General features: G+C 36.1%; 1 protein-coding gene across 3 annotated transcripts in view; it reads right to left on the bottom strand.

Annotated features, from left to right (window-relative positions):
* The window catches only part of CDKAL1 (CDK5 regulatory subunit associated protein 1 like 1), a 376,336-nt gene that overhangs the window by 70,981 nt on the left and 285,787 nt on the right, over positions 1–19,568 (bottom strand). For all 3 annotated transcript variants that reach the window (XM_056482895.1, XM_056482897.1, XM_056482896.1), the window contains one exon: positions 17,655–17,717. In XM_056482895.1, coding sequence (XP_056338870.1) covers positions 17,655–17,717 — 63 coding nt within the window. The remainder of the gene's footprint in view (positions 1–17,654; positions 17,718–19,568) is intronic.

Raw genomic sequence — 19,568 nt, 5'->3', positions numbered from 1 at the left:
ATCGACAAAACCAAATGTACAAAGTTGAAGGCTGTGAAAAAAATACTGTAAACATTTGAAAATCACTGGTATGGCTTTAAGTCAAAGAAATAGAAGCAGGAAGTTCCCCTTTAACTATCTAAGAGCAGCATGTCAGGGCAGTGTTACATGTTCCCTTCTGCTTTGAGAGGTTTGGTGCACGCAAACATGGAGATGATTGGAAACTGAAATATGACTGTAAAAAAACAGGTAGACTATGATTCAAATCTTCTTGGGATTTAGGATTAAGCAGAAGCAGCCAACTAATTACACATTCTGTTTGTTTTAGCTGAAGGAACAATGAAGGTTTTACAGTTGCTGCATTCATCACACATTTTTCACTGTTATATGGCAAACAGTATTTATGTCTTTCCTCCAAGTGAAGCAGACAGTGAGTCTGCTAGGACTGTTTTTTCTTTCCTTAAGCATTTGTTTCTTCAGTTGCTGTTTTTCTCATATATAAGTCTCTTGAGGTATATCTAAAGGCACATTCACCTTGGTATTCATAAACAGTGCTCATATGAGGCACACCATTTACAAGGGCATTTCCTCATCCCCATCACTTTTTGAGGAGAGGGGCCATTGACTACAATTTTTTTTTTTTTAATGTTTAACTGACTGCCTTTGCAACATTGCTCCCTTCATCATTAGCACTTTTTTCTAGGTTTCCTGTACCTGGAATATTTCAGTGAGAGCAGAGAGAGTATATAAAGTACATAGGCACAAGTTCTACTCTGCAGAATACTGTAAAGGAAAAACAGTAAAAGAAAGCAATACTCTTTTGTAATTTTTTAGAACAGAAGATCCAATTGTATTCATGGAGTAATTTTTCTGGACCCCAGAGGGAAACTTTTCCATGGTCAGGATGTGCACAGCATGCTGTGAAAAAACAGCTGAGCTCTGCCCCATGGTGCATGAATGTGGGTTTCTCATTGTCTGAAGGGACAAAAGATTTACTCATTATCTCCATCCCTCTTTTAATTCTATTTTATAAAAGTAGCTATTTTCCCCAGCTGATGACTGTCAACCATTGATCACCTTCTTATGGATATCCAGAAAGAGCCCTGCATCACCTCCACCTCTCTCTCACCCTCCCTGCTCCACTGGGAACAGCACCTATTGTAGATACACAACTGAGCATGAAGAGCAAGAAATCACATCTGAGAGGACATCTTCTTATCCTTCAAAACAATCTGCTCCCTCACCATTTCCTGTATTAAATTCTTACAATATTTTTATATTTACAGAAACAATAAAGGATTTCTTTCACTTGTGCAAGAACAACAATGATACCAAACAGGCATTTTCAGCATGAAAATTCACTCACAAAATTTCCAGAAAAAAATTCTAAGTAACGGATAAAAGTCATGTAGATAATTATGCCTCATCTTCTAAGTCCATAAGATAGCTTATGTTCAGTTTTTAAGATACAGTTTGCTGTCATTTGGTGCATAAATCCAAGCAATTGGGATTCATGGCTTCATGCACTGCTCTCATTATGTGTGCTCACTGCAAATGCTTGTAGTGTGGATATCACTTTCTTAAAATAGAGTGTTTGAAAATAATTTAGTCTTTTACATGAGGTCACCTTTTCTCATGTCACAGTGTAATTTTTAATTAATGCTAGAGATCCTGTATCTCTGACAGAAAGATTATGATTATGCAGACTTTATAAAAATGCTTAAATTAAAAAATGAAGCAGGTGCTTCAAGTTTCTGCAGAGACATGTGCAGTTCTTTGGTTACAATTTTTAAGTGCCTATTCATTAGGCCCCTCATAGGACAAAGCAGTGCATGGAGCCAGCTGGCTTCAGATACTTCTGCTGCTGTCCAATGTATTTAACTGTGCAAGTGGTGCAGCATAATAATTCACAGGCAGAGACAATGAGTACAGTTACACCTTAACACAACTGAAGATGATGAAAATGTTTGAAAGTGGAAAAAGCAGTCACATAAACAGTATTTCACTAGGAATTCTGGGGGAAAGTGGCAGGGGGGGAATCCACCCTAAATTAATCTTGTTTAGATGAAAGAAAATGGGAAAGTTGCATTTAAAAAATTATCCAGTAATTTCAAATTTCACCATGCTGAAATTAAAATTAAAAAAATACCTAAAAGACACTGCTCACAACATACTACCAGCAAAGTGTTTAAAATACAAAGCCAAACAGAAATCCCCCTTAATCCCTCCCCCTGTTCCCTGACTATTAGAATACCTTTAAAGTCTTCAGACATTAAATAATTACTTTATTGTGGATACAAATTACTGTGATTGTTAAAAAGATTTGTTGTTATATAGTGTGTTTGTATACAGACTCATATTTGTGGCATTGCACAGCACAAGCAGCAATAAATCTGCAATATTTATATACACACAGCTAGGTGTAAGCCCAAATTTACACCCCCAGAGACAAGGGATATCACTCCTAACAGGGCCTCACTTGGAATGGATCCAGCTTTTGAACTGTAGATTAAATACTATTTTTATTTTCTTGGGAAAATAAGGTAAAATTTATGATATTCAGGCAAGAACAGAATGGCAGGGTTCACAAGACAGATGGTGCCTGAGTACTACAGCAGTTGTCACTTTGTTGTTCACTGCTGAGGAAATACAGCAGAACAATAACTTTGGACTGGTATTTGACTTAGACACACAAATACATCTCAGCCAAGTCTTCTCCATACACTCATACATCCTCACATGCCTGTTATTTTTCCTATGAGATGCAAATTCCTTTTGCCCTCCACAAATAAGCTGCTTGCAATTTTTGATTCTGGATGATTTATAGGCTTTAGCTTAGAATCAAAAGCTATCTTACTTTCCAGAATAAAATATGCTGATACCTTATTTCAAGTATTTCAGTGGAACTGAGATTTTGAAAGATTGTCAAAGAGGAGACTGTTCCTCAAAAATCACAACTGCCACAACAATACACACAGATACTGGCAACTTTCTCTTCTCATTGGCTGTATGTTTTTCTTTTTGTTTGAAATTATGTTCTCAGAATCAGGTAAAGGAAAAAAAAAATAAATCAAGGCCCAGCAGAGCTCTTTCTAAAGATAATTTGGAGAGCATCCTCCACAGAAATGATGTATATGTATGTGATACACTGGCATATTATCTGGCTCTAAAGACAAAATAGCTTTCTTGGCAATGACATGATCTTACTTCAGTATGAATAACTGCATTACTTTGATTTAGATATGAGGCATTACAAAGGTTTTACAGTAAGTAATTTTGCTTTCCATACTTCCACAAAGTGTTTTGGTGTTTTCTTACGTCAAAACTTCTTTCAATTTCTTACCAGACACACTGAGCTTGCACAGTGTGCACAGCTGCCAGCTCTTTCTCCTATGCTACATACCCTCAGAATCCAACCTATACTGAGCTTCCCCTCCTCTTAGAACTATGCACATCCCAAGGAAAGGAACTACTCAAAGACAGTATTTATAAAGGAGTTGGTTTAAAAGCACCAAAACCATGCATGTAGTTTCAAGGAAGTGAGAATCCTTTATAATAATTTAGAAAATCTTTGCATGTATATTTTCCCAGATTATTGTACCAAATCCATTAAAATGCTGTGAATTTTTAAATACAAACATACAGAAATTTTAAAAATAAGTAGCAATGGTATCTGTTTTCCAAATCCCAACATCCTAAAATAAATTTACATTAGCTTCTGTTACAAAATTGTTAAAAACCAGAGCAAGAGTAAAACCAGATATCAGTATATTAAATATTCCTGGAAAGGACTTCATTAAAAGTCATCCCATTTGCTGATTTGTTACTGGAAAGCTTTATAAAGAATGGAATGTGCATATAGAAGAAGGTAAAACTTAACAGATTTTAGCCTATTTATTTACTCCTTACATTTCTTTCAACATCGGGAATGACAATAAAACCAAAAAAAGAACATAACAAAAATTCAACCCAAAAATACAACCCAAAATTCAAATTCCTCCGTCCTTCCTACTGAAACTGAAACAAAAACCACAGTGGCCATAGGAGCACAGGCAGCATCACTACAGCAACACAAAGCCTATTTCTACAGAATTAATTGACTGCACTGGCTTCAGGAAGCTAATTCATTAAACCTATATGGACTAAGATAAGATTGACTGGAGCTGTTCAGCTGAAAAGGCAGGTCTTGCATTTCAGAAAATATGGTAATACAATGTTTCTGCACATTGAGCTGCTTACTGAAAGCTGAAAACACCAGTAATCTGTATTACAAGTTGTTGGGGGCTGCTTTCCTAAGGTGGCATATGCAAACTCGGAAGGAGATGAAAAAAGATCTGCCATAAAAACGTTTCACTTGTCAGGGATTTCTGTCAATCATCCTGCAGGCCCTGATCTCACCCTTTGACACTACATCCCAGTGTTTGAATGACAAAAATCAATGTTTTTTCCACTCTCAGGAAGACACTGTCATATATATTTTACCTTTCTCTCCATATTTTGAGGTGTAATGCAGAACATCTCATATTCTCTACCTTGCTCATATCCCACAAAGCTCAGGGGATCCTTTCCAGAATGCTGCTATGAACAACTTTCCTTTTCACTGCAGACCTTTGTTATCAACAGTGGGTTGGATGGCTCCAGCTTCCACAAGCCTGTACAGTGATGCTGCTATTCCAAGCTGGAATTTGGGTAATGAGAACACCAGGAAGCAGTATGCATGAGCAGTATGCATACTGAAGGCTTCTTCTGAGCTTGAGGATCCAGGCTTTTATGAACAGGTTAGGAGAAGATACTGACTATGCCTGTTAGCAAGACTTTAACTTCTTAACTTCCATAATGTCTCTGAGGTGAACTTTAATTACAGTGATTCAGGCAAAATAAGGTGGGAGTTCTGTATCTGTGATGCCACAGCAAAATCACTCAGGGTCTGTTGTTGATTTATCAGAGAACTGTAATTCAACATTGGGCACAGTTTGGTCAGAAGTGTGACAATGAAGATTTTTTTTTTAACATCCTCCTTGTAAAGCAAATGAAGATGGTGCTTTTATAATAATGATTAAGCAGGCTTTCCTTATCCTATTTTTCAGCATCCATACTTAATTTAACACAGACTAATGGTGAATTATGGTTCTCTCAAACCCATATGTGCATTCTAAAAAGCTGTGAGACTGTAAAAAACCAGACAGAACTTGTTTTTAAAATAAATGTACAAGAATACATGAACGCGTTAGAGGGAGACAACAGAAAAAGCAGAGTTTTGCAGAGAACTGGAAATGAGCAACTGTGAGACAGGATGCTCTCAGCATCTCCATAGTGCTAGACCTTAGCAAGGTTTTCATCTTTATTAAATACCAAAATCTTCCTCAAAAACTGTTTCTTACTATAGTATATCAAACAGCATTCTAACCTGCCATTAGCTTGAACCCTAAGAACAATTTTAAATTAAAAGAATTCATGCCAGATATCTCAAAAGAAACCTTGTCTGCTCTACTGAGAGACATCATCAGGCCTGGCAGAAATAAAATTAGAACAGGAAATTTTGCTTTAGTTGGTGTTATGGATGAATGTTGCTCCACCTTCTATACATAGAATTCTTCCATACTTCACTCTCTTAAGATTGTTTTTTTACATGGAAAGCAGAGGGAAAAGTGTCTGTGTGTTTATATATATATATATATACATATATAAGATGATACCAAAGTAACTGCAAGCTCTGTGAATGAGACTCCAGGAGGAAAAGTGAGAGAAAATGGGACTAAAAATTCAAAACATGAAACAAAATCCCCACAATAATTCAATTCATAGCTTTCAATCAAAAGGTGGTGGCTGTGATGCTTCCACAGCATTTGACTGGAGAGGAAGAGAGGAACACCTCAGAGGGACCAGCAAATATTGGATTAGGGGATAGAGCAACTGCACTCACTTGATTTCTTATAGCATTGATATCCATCCACCATTTGATGGGGTGTTAGATCCATAGGTGCAAGGGAATTCAGGGCAGCTTCTCATCCTGTGACCTTTGAAACTCTAAAGGGTGAAGATTAGGCAGCTTCTGGAAGCTAACAACTAGCTCATTGTTTCAATGTCAAAGAGTACATAACACAGACCAAGTTTTCCCAATAAGTTAAACTGTAAACTATGACACAATGAAAGCAACTTAATGAGAAGGCATATAGATAATTGCTTTACTTGTAAATTAGAAAACCAAATAAAATCTGGAACACTGAACAACGGTAAGTTGGCTGTTTAGTTCCATATTGGGAGATTTAATTTTGCTAATCCACCAACACAATACCCTAAATAAGCTATTGTCAAACTCTCTCAGAAGCTTTCAAATATGGCCAATTACTGACTTTTATATATTGCCTCTATAATTCAGGTTACTATTTTTTCCCTTAGGATGTGAATTTAAATATGACAATTTTAATATGTTCTACACATAAGGAATTTAAAACCTGATGATATTCTGTTCCAGAGCATGGTGTTAATAACACCAAGGGTGCAGGTTCTGTACAGGCCACTCACTTAAGAGTTGAATTCTGTGGTCCCTGGAGGTCCCTTTCAACTCAGAATATTCTTTGATTCTTGGCTCTCATGCTATGCTTATAAAGAAACAATGAGCTGCAGCGTATCAAAAAAGCAGCAGAAAAATATTTTAAGATTTACTTGAAACACTTGAGATGCAATTCAAATGCTTTAGAAAAGTCCATTGTTCTTAACCAAACACAATAGTAAACACCCCCCTGCCCCAATAAGGCAGTGCCTATAAACAGATGATAGAAAGCAAAATAAAATCAAGTTAAAACTAGGAGTAAAATCAAAATATAGACATTCCTAAGTAGAGATTTATTTAGAGACCTATGTAACTCAACCTGCTTGAGAAGCTTGTTGCACTCTTTCGTATGACTGGAACTTATAGGAATTAAATACACAAACACATACTATCATGCACTTTTCAACATACATCATTAAAAAAATCCTGTCTAAATTTTCATCATTCAGAATATGATTAATGCAGCCTATCAGAAGCCAGATGGTGCAAAACCAGAGCCATCAATCAAAATGAAAAGACCACTGTGTGCTATCCCGAGCGATGTGCTCTCAAATGGAATTTCTGGTCACAGATCCTAAGGCACGATGTGCAGGGGAAGCCATAAACATCATGGCACTGCCCCTAAGGAACAGCCACAAACACAGCAGGCTTTGTTAGGCAAAAAAAAAATGCAGAATTAGTACTTGCTGCTGTGGGCTCTGACTGGGAAAGGCTCTGCAAGCCAAATATATGTACTTTAAATAAAAAATTAAAAGCAATGCCTTTAATGAGTTTAATAATGTTTGCACTGATGACAGTACCTGTCAAACTGTGCACTTGCCATTTGATTTAATATGGGATCGTGCCATACATAAACAAAGCAGCTGCCACTGTCTGTCTGACACGTGAACTGGTATTTAATATCTGTTCCCACACAGGACTTACAAATGGTTCATGTTTCTAGCTTTATATTACACATTTTCTGCAAATGTTATGCAGAAAACAAGGTTGGGGTTTGTAATGGAAAGCAGTGATGGCTTACATCTTGTAAGGTTTTGTACCAAGCAGGTCTAGTCCCTAAAAAATCAGCCTGTAAAAATAAAAGGCATGAAGAAGCATAATTCACCATACCATACACATACTTCATAAATGATGCTCTCAACATTAAAGGAGATGCAAACACAAGGAGCTGTAATAACACATAGGTGTTTTTACCTGGAACTAGTAAGACAGTATAAAACAAAGGATTTGTTAGCATGACTGCTTCTATTTGCAGCATGAAGTGTTTTATCACAACACTTCTCTCACACGTTTTACATAAGAGAATATATAAAATATATCAAATTTCATAGAAATATACTTTGTAAAAGATGAATCTCACATTCTGTTTTAAACACCTGCATAAGCTACCTGCATATCCATCTCTTTTTCTACAAGGCTTGGAGACTAGGCATGACTGCCATGATTGCATGAGATATGGGTGGAAGAAAAATTAAACATGACCTAGAGCAGCATTTATATAAACTAAAATGTCATCTTTCAAGATTAACTTCTCAACTTGCTTTCAGTAGTATTACAAAATTCCATATATATCACAAGCAAACTATAATGCTCTTGTTTCTTTACGGAGATAAAAATCCCTCCTCATTCTTATCCTGATGATCATGAGATACCAAACCTTAAATTCATCATTAGACCCACAACCACCTTATACATCACATAATGCAAATCAAAAAGAGGTAGTTTCTAGAAGCACATGAAGAACCTACAGTATCTTGGAAAGATAATTGTTTGGATGTTGGAATCTCATAAAAAATTAAAGAAATGAAAAAGGCTTTGTTAAGGTGCACTTATGATAAAATCCAGGTCTCTACCTCTCTTCCTACTGACAGCACAAGTCCTTCCTTCTTATACACCAAAGCTCAAGTACAGCTGAAATCAAATTGTTTGTTTAAGATGCTTCTTTCTCCCTGAACTGGGACCCAAACCTCCATGGCATGTCCACACTGCAGGCTGAACTCAAAGTCTACTGACTCAGTTTCCACGCTTGCCCAAGGTTTGAAAGCCTCAGAAGCCTACTGTAATTCACAGAAGCAGTAAATGTTAGTATCTGGGACATTTAACTTAATATTGCTAATTTTGCTGTAAACATGCATACAGTGTCATCAGAAAACTGTCCATCACTCACCCCACAACTCTCAGAAACAATGAGCAATTGGTAGAAGCCACAGAATGCTTGTCTAATTACATCTAAATATAATCACTCTCTGTCCCCTAAGATCATGAGAGTTGCCCTCCAACAGAGGTACACTGAGTGCAAAACCACTGACAGCATGTTTGAGACAACCCTAAATTTCACACACAGCTAGGACAATCACCAAGACTATGCATGGAAAATCCATGTGGTTTGCTGGCACATTCTGAGACTCCTCCTCCAGCTGCCCTTCAAGGCAGAGCTCTTGAGCTCACACTGACAGTGGCCAAACTGCCCTGCATGGAGAGACAGCAGGAGAATTAGTTTCCTGTGTAGAGCAATCTAATGCCCAAATTATATCTGTTGTTTCACATGGCCACTTTACTGAAATTTGTCTTTTCAATTGTATGATAACTAATTTCTCTTCATGCTTTTAAGTGGAATGTAGTGCAGAGAGGAAATTATAACAAAATAAAAACTAATGGAGCATTTCTAGTTCCAAGAGTTTAAATGACAGCAGAAGAGAGAATAAGTAGCCAGTGCTGACTTTTTCCAAATGGGGGAAAAATGTGATCCTATCATTGCATGACTTATGCAAAATATAACAGATTGTTTCTGGATGATACTTGGAATCAATCTCAAATCAAAGGTTTTGTTAATTGTGGGGTTTACGTGTGTATGTGCATATATGCAAATCTGTGCAGAAGATTATATCTTATTATCAGACAAAAAGCCAAAAAATCCACACCTCCTTCACAACTTTACGTCAAAGGATCAATATAACACAATTTTAAACGAATAATGAAGAAGAAAAAAGAAATGGAATATCCTCATACCATGGAAGAAAGTAAAAATCTTACCCAAGATTTGGGGTACCAGATGACTACTTAAAATATTCCAGTAATAAAAGTACTGATGCCTACTTGATTAACACCTAGAATTTTAAATATGATATCAAATTAATTACAGTACACAGTTTTCCAGTGAGAAGATGGGGATCAGAACATAAAGACAGTTATCAAATCTGTTAGGGAAGTTCCCAAAACTTGGGTCTCTTGCTAAGTGATTAGTTAAAAGCAGGTAAGTCCAAGAGCTTGGTCATATGAATACTTACATCAACAGCAAAGTCTAAATAATGGGGAACTTTACACTGCCTCTGAGGATGGGTTTCCACAACACTGAGCTCATGCACTGCTACACCTGATGCACTGATGCCTTCCCCTCCCACAGCCACTTTAATGCCATGACAAAGTACAGCTTAATACTTAGGGGCTCCATAAAGAGGAAAAAAAAAATCAAGAAAAACAGAAGGGCAGGTGAACAAAATAGAGTGAGAATGCAATATTAATACCTGAAGAAGATATAACAGAAAGAATAATTAGAAAGAAATAGAAAGAAAGATGGTAGACTACATAAAGAAAAAAACCCTTTTAGTTTTTGAGGGGAGAAATGGCAATAGAATAAAGAAATAGGGAGGGGCTGGAAATGGGAAAAGGTGGGAGATAACTAGGAAATCCAATCCACTACAAACTGCAAAGCCAGAGAGATGGAGGTCAAATGTGGTGTTAAGGAATAGACAAAGAAAGATACCCTGAACTTGAAATGCCCATGCTAGTTACACACTCTATCACACTTTGATGTGATTTTCACACTAACACAAGATTGAAGGGAGCTTTAAAAAACTGTAACAGGGTCAAGCCTGTTTATTTTTTGTGATGTCAAGGTTTCCCAGCAACTAGTTTGAAAAATCCTAAAACATCTATCTTTTTTGTATATTTTGTCTCAGTATCAGATCAATCAATGATGGACAAGGTACATAAATGATACAAGACATGCATCAAAAGGTAATGTCTTTCTCCAGAAAATAACAAGAGGATTAATGTGCATCAAAGAATTTGCTTCACTTGAGCTCATATGGCACATATTTAATGTCACTGTAAAACTTGTCTCTTATTTTACATTTCAATATCTTTTAGGAGGTAGAATATCTTTTTTTCAGGCAACCTACTATAGTGAGTAGCATTTGCATGCTGTACCAAGGAGAAAAACTGTGAAATAAATAACCACTATTTTCACAACTGCTTAACTGAAAATGTGTATATGTGTTTTTACATGGGGTGAGGGATATATGCGAATTTCATGAGTTCATTTACTGAAACTGTTCTCAAGATCACTAATGAAGATATTTCAATAATACATTAGTACCTGGGAAACCTTGTTCAATATCTAAGCACATGCATCAACATACAGAACACATACATCTTCGTGCATAGGTGCAAACATGATTTAACAGACTATTGTCAACAATTTTTTGAAAGGTCATTTTAAAAAGATATGAAAAATACCTCTCTATCTTAAAACAGGAAAAGCCTCCCTTCTGGAATAGAGGTAAGAATTCCAAACAATTCAGTTAGCATCAGACAAGGTTTGATGCTTTAAATGTCTAATTACAGCAAAAGTTACTCGCATTAAATATGGTTTTAGCCAAAATATTAATTATATATACTAATCATATATATATTTGTCTGTATATATTCTAGGCTTTGTCTAAAACAAAACCAACAAACAAAGCACTGGTTTTAGAGCAACAAATTCAGGAATTGGGTTGTTTTTTTATTTTCTGGATGCAATATGCACTTTAAATAAGACTGCCATTCTTAATTGCAACTCTTCGGCCACAGAATTAAGAGAGAGAAAATATGTATTTTTCTACAGCATATACAATGGAGAAGTAAGGCCTTTTGTTGCAGTGCTTGCCTTGTTTCTTTGCCTAGTCTCTACAAACCCCGAAACAATTCCTGGTGTATGAACAGCCCTTTCTAAACTATCTCTGTATTAGCTCACTCTGTGCTACAGATGGCACAAACTTCAATTTAGCTTAGAGTTAAGTCAAGAATAAGCAGGAGCTTCTGAGGCAATTAGATTTTCTTCACTATCATCAAGTAATGTTCAAGTGTGCCATTAGCACGAGGCCACTGCACGGCTCTTCCAAATAGAAATTGCTTTTCTCTTTCAGTAGTCTTCTTTGAAGCCTCACATCATATCAAGAGCACAAAACAGCTTTATGTAACATCCTCCAAAAAGCAGCTCTGAACATGAGAGAAGGGAACAGAGAAGAATGGATGTAGGTTACAATAAGAGTATTTCCATAAAAAGCGGTCATATCTGACATCTGAGATATTAAATTAAATCCAAAATCTATTTCAAGGCAGGAGATAGCAAAAGGCTCTGGCCCTTTTCAGCACTAACCTAAAAAACCTTTTCATCTTACAAAACAACAATTCAGAGCACCTCCTTTAGAAAATTCAGATCATGGCTTATATCACAGACATTGCAACCTCACAGTTGCCTTACAATTTAGTACAATGATGTTCCTGGAATAAATGGAAAGTGGGTTAAAAGGATTTTTGTTATTTTCCAGCATCATATACCCAAGTAATTACAAAAGAAAATCTGAAGGCTGACAGGGTACCTCAATACTGCTTTCTTTTTTTCTGGCTCAAAAGTAAAACCTAAAACCAGCTAAGAGTAAAACACATGCATAGTACTTCCATCACACCTCTTACAAAACAGTTAATATCTGAGAAACATTATTTTCCTTATGAAAAACAATAAGAATTGCTTGTGGTTTTCAGCAGTTCTGTAATTTCCCATTTCCAGCCTCCAAAAATTATCCAAACTTCTTTGCTTAAACATGCTAGCTGCCATGCCTCACATGTGAAACAAACCACTTCCTAATGCCAGTAGTTTTTAAAGATAACAGCAGTAAACACATAAGATGTCAAAGTCTGAGTGATGTGGAACTATGAACACAGAAAGATTTTAATCTCACCTGCCACATGTTTAGTGCTGCAACTACATTTTAGTCCTTCACCAGCTACTCTCATGGCAACACTTCCAACTCTGCAAGTGTCCAATTTACATGTCCTCTTATGAACCACACTGTCTCACAGTGCAGACACATCTTGAAAAAAATATAATTTTAGGACCTAATTAACAAGAGTAGTGTGGTGATATCTGCCATTAGAAAGCTAGCCAACATCAGGCATTTTAGTGGTTTCTTTCAATAGACATCAGAATTTCTTTTGTTCAAATTGGCTTTTTTGTGAAGGAGTTCCTATACATGGGAGAAAAATGAAAGCAAACAGCTTATCAGTAGGAAAACTGGTGCCAGCTTAAATGATTGAATTCCCATCTCTCCCTGCTTCTGCTGTTGAACTAGAGAGTCCTCATCCTGGTGAAGACAGTTTTGCTGGTTCTCAGTGCCACCACCACACCCTCCATTCCCTTGTCACAGCCAATTGTTCCCAGGGGCCACCAGAACAGCACAGAGGTGGAAAGAATGCAGGACTTAACAGGTTGGTTTTTTTTTTTATCAGAAGCCAGCTGACTCCAAACCCTCACCCTTCACCTGGCACTTGACACTTGCTTTTCAATACTTTATGTTTCACACAGGTGCCCATGATGATCCCTAGACAATGCCATAGCCTTGGGCATTGCTATGATTAATATGTTCTGTTATTGTAAATGAAAACCACTTAGAGCATATAGATATGTGTCCTAAGGCAGTGCCAAAAGACATCCCCCCTGTTTCATAGTGGCCCCTGTCTGTTTCACTGGGAAAATAGTTTCACCCCTTCATTACTTACAGCTTCTTTCCATGTGTGGTAGCCTAATTTTTGAAAAATTTCTGACACGAAGTGTCAACTGTCCAGGAGAGCTAAAGAATTCGGCAGAATAAGCCTCAGTTTATGGAAACTGACTCTAGGTTATTTATTTTCCACTGAAAATAGGGTCTGTATTGAAATAATTGCTTGAAAACATCATAGGTCTCTAAGTGGCAGCAGCCATTAGTACCTTAAGAATAGCCTTAAATAATCTTGTTATTAATGTTCCTTGAGTGAGTTATGCACGTATCTACCTTTATCAAAGACAACAGGACATAACTCCCTGCTTACCAAAATTGCTTATGAGGCTAAGAGCTGACAAAAAAAAACCCCAAAAATGCCACAATTTTTTTTTTTTTGGTCACTTAATTGTGTATCACAATACAATATGGTCCATATAACTTGCTAAACATACAGGCACTGTCTAGGGGGTTTTAGTCTTTTGAGTGAATTAACATTTCCAGAACACATTAATAAAGAATATTAGAAGCATAAGACTTGAAGTTTTTACAATTATTTTAGCAGAAGTGCATCAATCACAGCACATTTTCAAATAGCAACTAATTTTTTTTTAATCCTGAGCAGACCTTCAGTTTGGGAGAAAATCTCTCAAAAAACTCTTTTCAAATCACATGAATGTTGACATTATTTCTTACTGGGCTGGACACAGCACACACTGAAATAAAACTCTAAAGCTGTAAGACATGACCTTATTTTTTCATAGATCATGCCCTGTTGTACAGCAAGAGATTCAGGTTGCAAAAGGCAGAAACAAACAGGGAGCTGAGTTTTAAGCAGAGCTCTCAGGGGATTTCTCACTGTAACAGCCCCTGCTGCCAGAGGTGTGTATGGACATGCCCTAAGGTAGCCTGGCTCTCCTCCCAAGGAGGCAAAGCAGCAAAATGTGCACTAGTTCTGATATACTGTGCTTACAATATGTAAAAACTTTCTTTTGCAGAGCAAAAATTGGGGATCATGGTTTTAAACACCACTCCAGGGCTAGACTGAATACTTAAACTCATCTGACAAAAGAAGAAAAGGAACTAGGGCTCTGCACTTCTGAATTTGGTCATTAGGTGCATACTGGAGCCTGAAACTCCTATTAAGTTTATAATACCTGTTGTTTTGACCAGGTAAACTATTACAATGACTACTTTAACAGCTTTTAAAAAAAACCTGGGTTGCAAATTTTAAAGAGCAAGGGTCATTTGGGAGAGAGCTTCAATTCCATTATTTCTGAGCTAAACATCTACTGTAGTCAGAATAAAATTCTTACTGTGTGGAAAGTGAAACCTCACAGGGTACACACAAAAAACATTCAGCAGAAATTACTGGCAAGCAAAAATTATCTTTCATTAAATGAGCTCATAGAAAACTGGCCAGAATATAGCACCTCAATTATCTTCTTTTACATTTTAAAACACTAAAGCTGTTGTTGGTACAGCTTTATGAGGATGCCAATTTTATCATCTTTTTCTGATGGTCTGAGAAAAAGATTAACTGTATATAAAAGTGCTGAGTTTTCATCTGGGAATGAAGGACCACAAATATTAAAATATCTTTCAGGATGCTCTAAGTTACACTAGATGGGCAAATACACATTGAGGTAACATTTTCAGGAGAACAGTTACTGTTTCTAAGAGCTATTGGCATTCTGACCATGCAAAAATAGTAACAAGGTTAGTAAGGTCAGTACATCTACTTCATCAAAATATCACTTTCTGATTTAGTGAGTGCAACACAAGCATGGAAGGATGAACACTTTCTGATTTTCTGATTGATTTTTCTCCTTTCTGTGAGCTATCCCATCATGAAAAGATGAAGTCCTGTTTCAGCCATGGTAGTTCATGAGATTTTCACATTTGTTTTAACTACTACAACTAAGCACCAACTTAGCCTTAAGTTTTACTTCTATTTTAGAAAGGTTCTCAGAGAAAAATCTTGTAATCAACAAAAAGCAACAATCCTGGAAGCCACTAATTCCAATCACTCATGCCATGATCCTGCATCACCAATGCTTTCACAAAGCCATCATGAAATCTCCATTTTACACTTACTGAAAATGATTGAAAATGAAAATAGCAAACAACATATGCCCCTGTCCTGCCCTCAAATCCTTTGGCCACATAAATCACACAAAACAGAACTAGAGCAAAGCTAATGCACACCTCCACTAGAAATAACTATATTCCCAACTAATGTTAGATTGAATACAAAAATTAAATGCCCTGCCCTAGACTGAAACACTTGAGGAATTGGAAGCTGAGGTGGAAATTAAAAGCACAGAGCAAGAATTCTGCATGAGGTTGCAGCCTACAAATAAAAAGTAGTTTAGGAGAAGGAAAACCTTCACTGTCAAATAGAAAATAAGGAAAGGCCATAACTTGAAAAAAACCTTTCATTTGTCCTTTCCCTTGCACTTGTACTCTCAGATATATATATATATATATATATATATATGTACACAGAATGTGCTTGGAAGCAACAAAGGAGTGGAGGTACAAAAAATCACCCATCAAACTTTTAATAATATATTAAAGGTCCTAAAACAAAGATCAAAAGCAAATATATTTAAGCATTTATATTCAACTCCACATTGCCTGATGACTAATTTGTAAAGAGTGCAGAAGTTCTCACAACTGCAGCCAAAATCATTTGAGAATACTTTGATATAATGCCACAAAGGATATGAGCAGGAAGACAGCAGGAGTTACAAATGGCCAAGTTCCATTAAAAGTGCTAATAAAAGAATAATGGAATTTCCTTGTACTATGAATAAAAAGTGTTTTGTAAAGGAGAATTAAGACATGGAGAGGAATATCAAAGTTTCTTGTCCACCAGTTGCATCTCCTTATTAGATCTTAATTGACTTACATTTACCTTAAAATTCTTCAGTTCAAAAAAGCAACAATCCCATTCAAAATCTTATCAGGCTAGTTTTCTTTATTCTTCATGTTTCCCATTAATGCCATTTTCACAGGCCATTAATATCAGCTTTACCAATCTTTGTAAATAATGTGAAACTATAAAAAACCACTAAGCAGAGATGAATTTAACTTGAAATTATGTACAATTATCAAAGTTATAGAATGTAACTGCTGGTTTACAATGGTTTTTTAAACTAAATTTTCAAGTAGTTGGTAACTACAGAACTTTCACAGCAACAGTCTGCCTGATAAATTTAATCTATTAATTTACACACTGTATTTCTCATTGATATATGTGTAGTTACACATATATTGCATATATGTGCATGTGTTCATACAAAGAGATAAATACACACACATACTTCTGCCACCTTCTCCCAAATATAAAACCTAGCTGATTTTTACAATGTATTTGGTAAACAGCCAGGAAAAGAAGAGGTAGAGTTCAGAACTTTCCTTTGAAATGTCTAAACAACAACAGAAATGTTTCAAATCTTTCTTTGTTCTAATGGATACTTGCAAAATCACTCACACTTCTCAAAACAGAAGCAGCAAAGACAGGCACCTCATATTGCTGACAAATTTTTAAAGGATTTTGTGCACTTGTTAAAAGAATATGCCCACAGAGGCATCAAAGATAGGAGGAATTCCATGAGAATATTAAAAAACCTACTTCCCTTCAGTCTGCTACTTAATGCTCCCTTTTGTACAACATCTAGAAGAACCCCATGACACAGCTATAGCACAGAAATACTGTGATCTCTGTCTCTTGGTTCTCCAAAGTCTTCTTGTAACAACTTTATTTTTTTTTACTTCACATTGCAATGAGAAAGGACTTTCTTTTTCTTCCCAGATGTTACAAACAAGGACCAAGTTATAATGATAATGTGTGTTTCTACTTCTTTCCCCAGACAACCACCATGCTATTCACACAGGAGCCTCTTCCAATGCTGCTTTTGTCATCAATAGATAATTCATTAGTATCATGCATCTCAGGGCCTAATTGACACAACAGGCTAAGCAACATACTCCAGGGTAACACAGTTCCTAAACAGAGAGGAAAAAAAGAGGGGAATCCAATACCACATGTGGTCACTTGATAGGATCTAGTGCCAGTCTATAAATTATACTTCTCTGAGGTTATGCAGTCATTGGTTTCACAAATCAGAAAATGTACCTTTTCAAGATTGGCTTAAAGCAACAGAGAAACATTTATGTGACAGCAGAATTTAAGTAACATGATCAGTGCTTTCAATTTTATCATTTCTTCTCAATTTTGCATTACACAAGAAATATAGTTACCACAAATGTTTGGAATTTTTCTTAACAACAAACATAGCTTATTTTTTTCTTACCTTATGATCATATGGATTGTATGAATGAAACAGCTGGGACAGATCCTTTGTTCTCTGTTTTTTCTGTAAAGGAATATTAATAAATAAGCCATATTAGAAAAGTTACAGGAGAAAGAGAGAAGCTACTGATTAAAAAGCTGTATGCAGGTACAAACACATTCTCTCCCTGCTTTGCTAATGAAACTGTAGGTATGAAGAGCACTGTATGCAGATTAAGGGCATTAAATATTACAGGAAGTAATTAACATATATATTAACAATATTAAGGAAAATATCCTTAATAAATAATAAACACTAATCTGTGGAACATCAGTGAAATGTGTAAACAATTCAGATGAGGTTTAATTTTTGCACAATGTATCATGAATAGTATTTTAGAATACAGATAACAAAACTAAGAGATCAGGCAGCAATCTTGCAAAGACTTGTCTACTATTCTAGCAAGTGCATGCCATACTACCTTATAGGAGATTAGGTGTAAAGGAAGTCAGTTTGAAGAAGAATTATTTACTATTTGTTGATTTCTTTTGATGCTAATACTCTCATTGCCTTGATTGTGAAAAACTAATAGGTAATATGTCATTTAATGCCAAAGCAATGGAAAAAAAATTTCTTCTATTCAGAGAATACTTCAAAGATAAAACCTGCTTGATCCAGCTCCTACTGAATGTAGTCAAAGAGCTTTCAGTGATTTCAGCTGAAGTTAAATAGAATTTCTCAGCTGTATCCTATGGAGGTGAGCAGGGTGAGGAGAAAAACACCCTTTGTCTTTAATGCAGGGATGAGTCACAAATCGGTTCAAAGTTTTATTATGTCAAACTCGATGTTTGCTCATCTCATAACTTTTTGTTATTATAGAAAATTATGGATGCTTTTCTACCTTTCCACAAAAGCTTTATTTTTTTTTTTTTTTACAAACCCAAAACTCTCCCGACTGGGGAAATCCTGGAAATTCTTAACAGAGAAAAATGTGAAATGAAACTTCTCAAGATGCAGATGAAGAAATGCTCCAAAATTCCCAGGATGTCCCATATGCTTAGTTGAGCTAAATCTAAACAGCATTTGACTGTTTTGAACAGAATCTGAATATACAGACATAAAAGTGTCATAAGCACAGAGTTAAGGTTACTTAGTGATAATTTCTGTCTTTCTACAACAAAAAGTGCAGTTTAACTCAGATCTCTAAAAACCAGAAATATGTGGTATTTCAAAACACAGACACAGGACAAGGAATTCATGCTGCTCCAATGGTAGTCACTTCAACTCCTACAGCTGGCATGAGTCACCTGGTATGAATAATAAGTTTTTAAAATAAAGAAGCAGCATGGTTCAAAGCTCACCTCTATGCAGTACAGAGCAGAAGGTAAAGCAGGTCTCTACATATGTGTAAGTTACAGTGGAAAAAAAGGAGTACAAAAGCTCCTTGTCCTTTATCTCCTCCAGGGGTCTGTTTCAGTCCCAAAACTACCTATTTACACATATCTACTCAGAATTTCTTCCCTTAACATATCTTCATACCCCTATTTATGTTCCCTCAGCTTAGTCCAACATTGCTTTCAAATACCTTTTGATCAATATAAAAAGTTTTCTTTCCCTGCTCTTTCTTTTCAATGTTTTAATTCTCCGGTCCTTTTTTCTGTACCAATAACACTGCCAAAATCACATCATAAAAAGCCACGCAAAAATCCTCTCTGAACTTAGGCAAATGTACTATCTTATCATATTGTTCCACATGCAGCAGCACTTTTGCTTTCAAACATGCTCACAGACCTATAGAAGATATATTCTAATTCTTTCTGAAAAATATTCTATTTTCTTTCCAAATTAGCATTCAACAGCATTCCAGGAGTCAGATAGCAACATCAAACTCACAGTTTATTCCTGTACTTCTATCAGGCTTGCCATACAGTTATA

The sequence above is a fragment of the Oenanthe melanoleuca genome, chromosome 2 (assembly GCF_029582105.1).
Source record: "Oenanthe melanoleuca isolate GR-GAL-2019-014 chromosome 2, OMel1.0, whole genome shotgun sequence".
Taxonomy (NCBI): Eukaryota; Metazoa; Chordata; class Aves; order Passeriformes; family Muscicapidae; genus Oenanthe; species Oenanthe melanoleuca.
The sequence above is the reverse complement of the archived record's forward strand: the minus strand, read 5'-3'. Positions and strand labels throughout refer to the sequence as shown.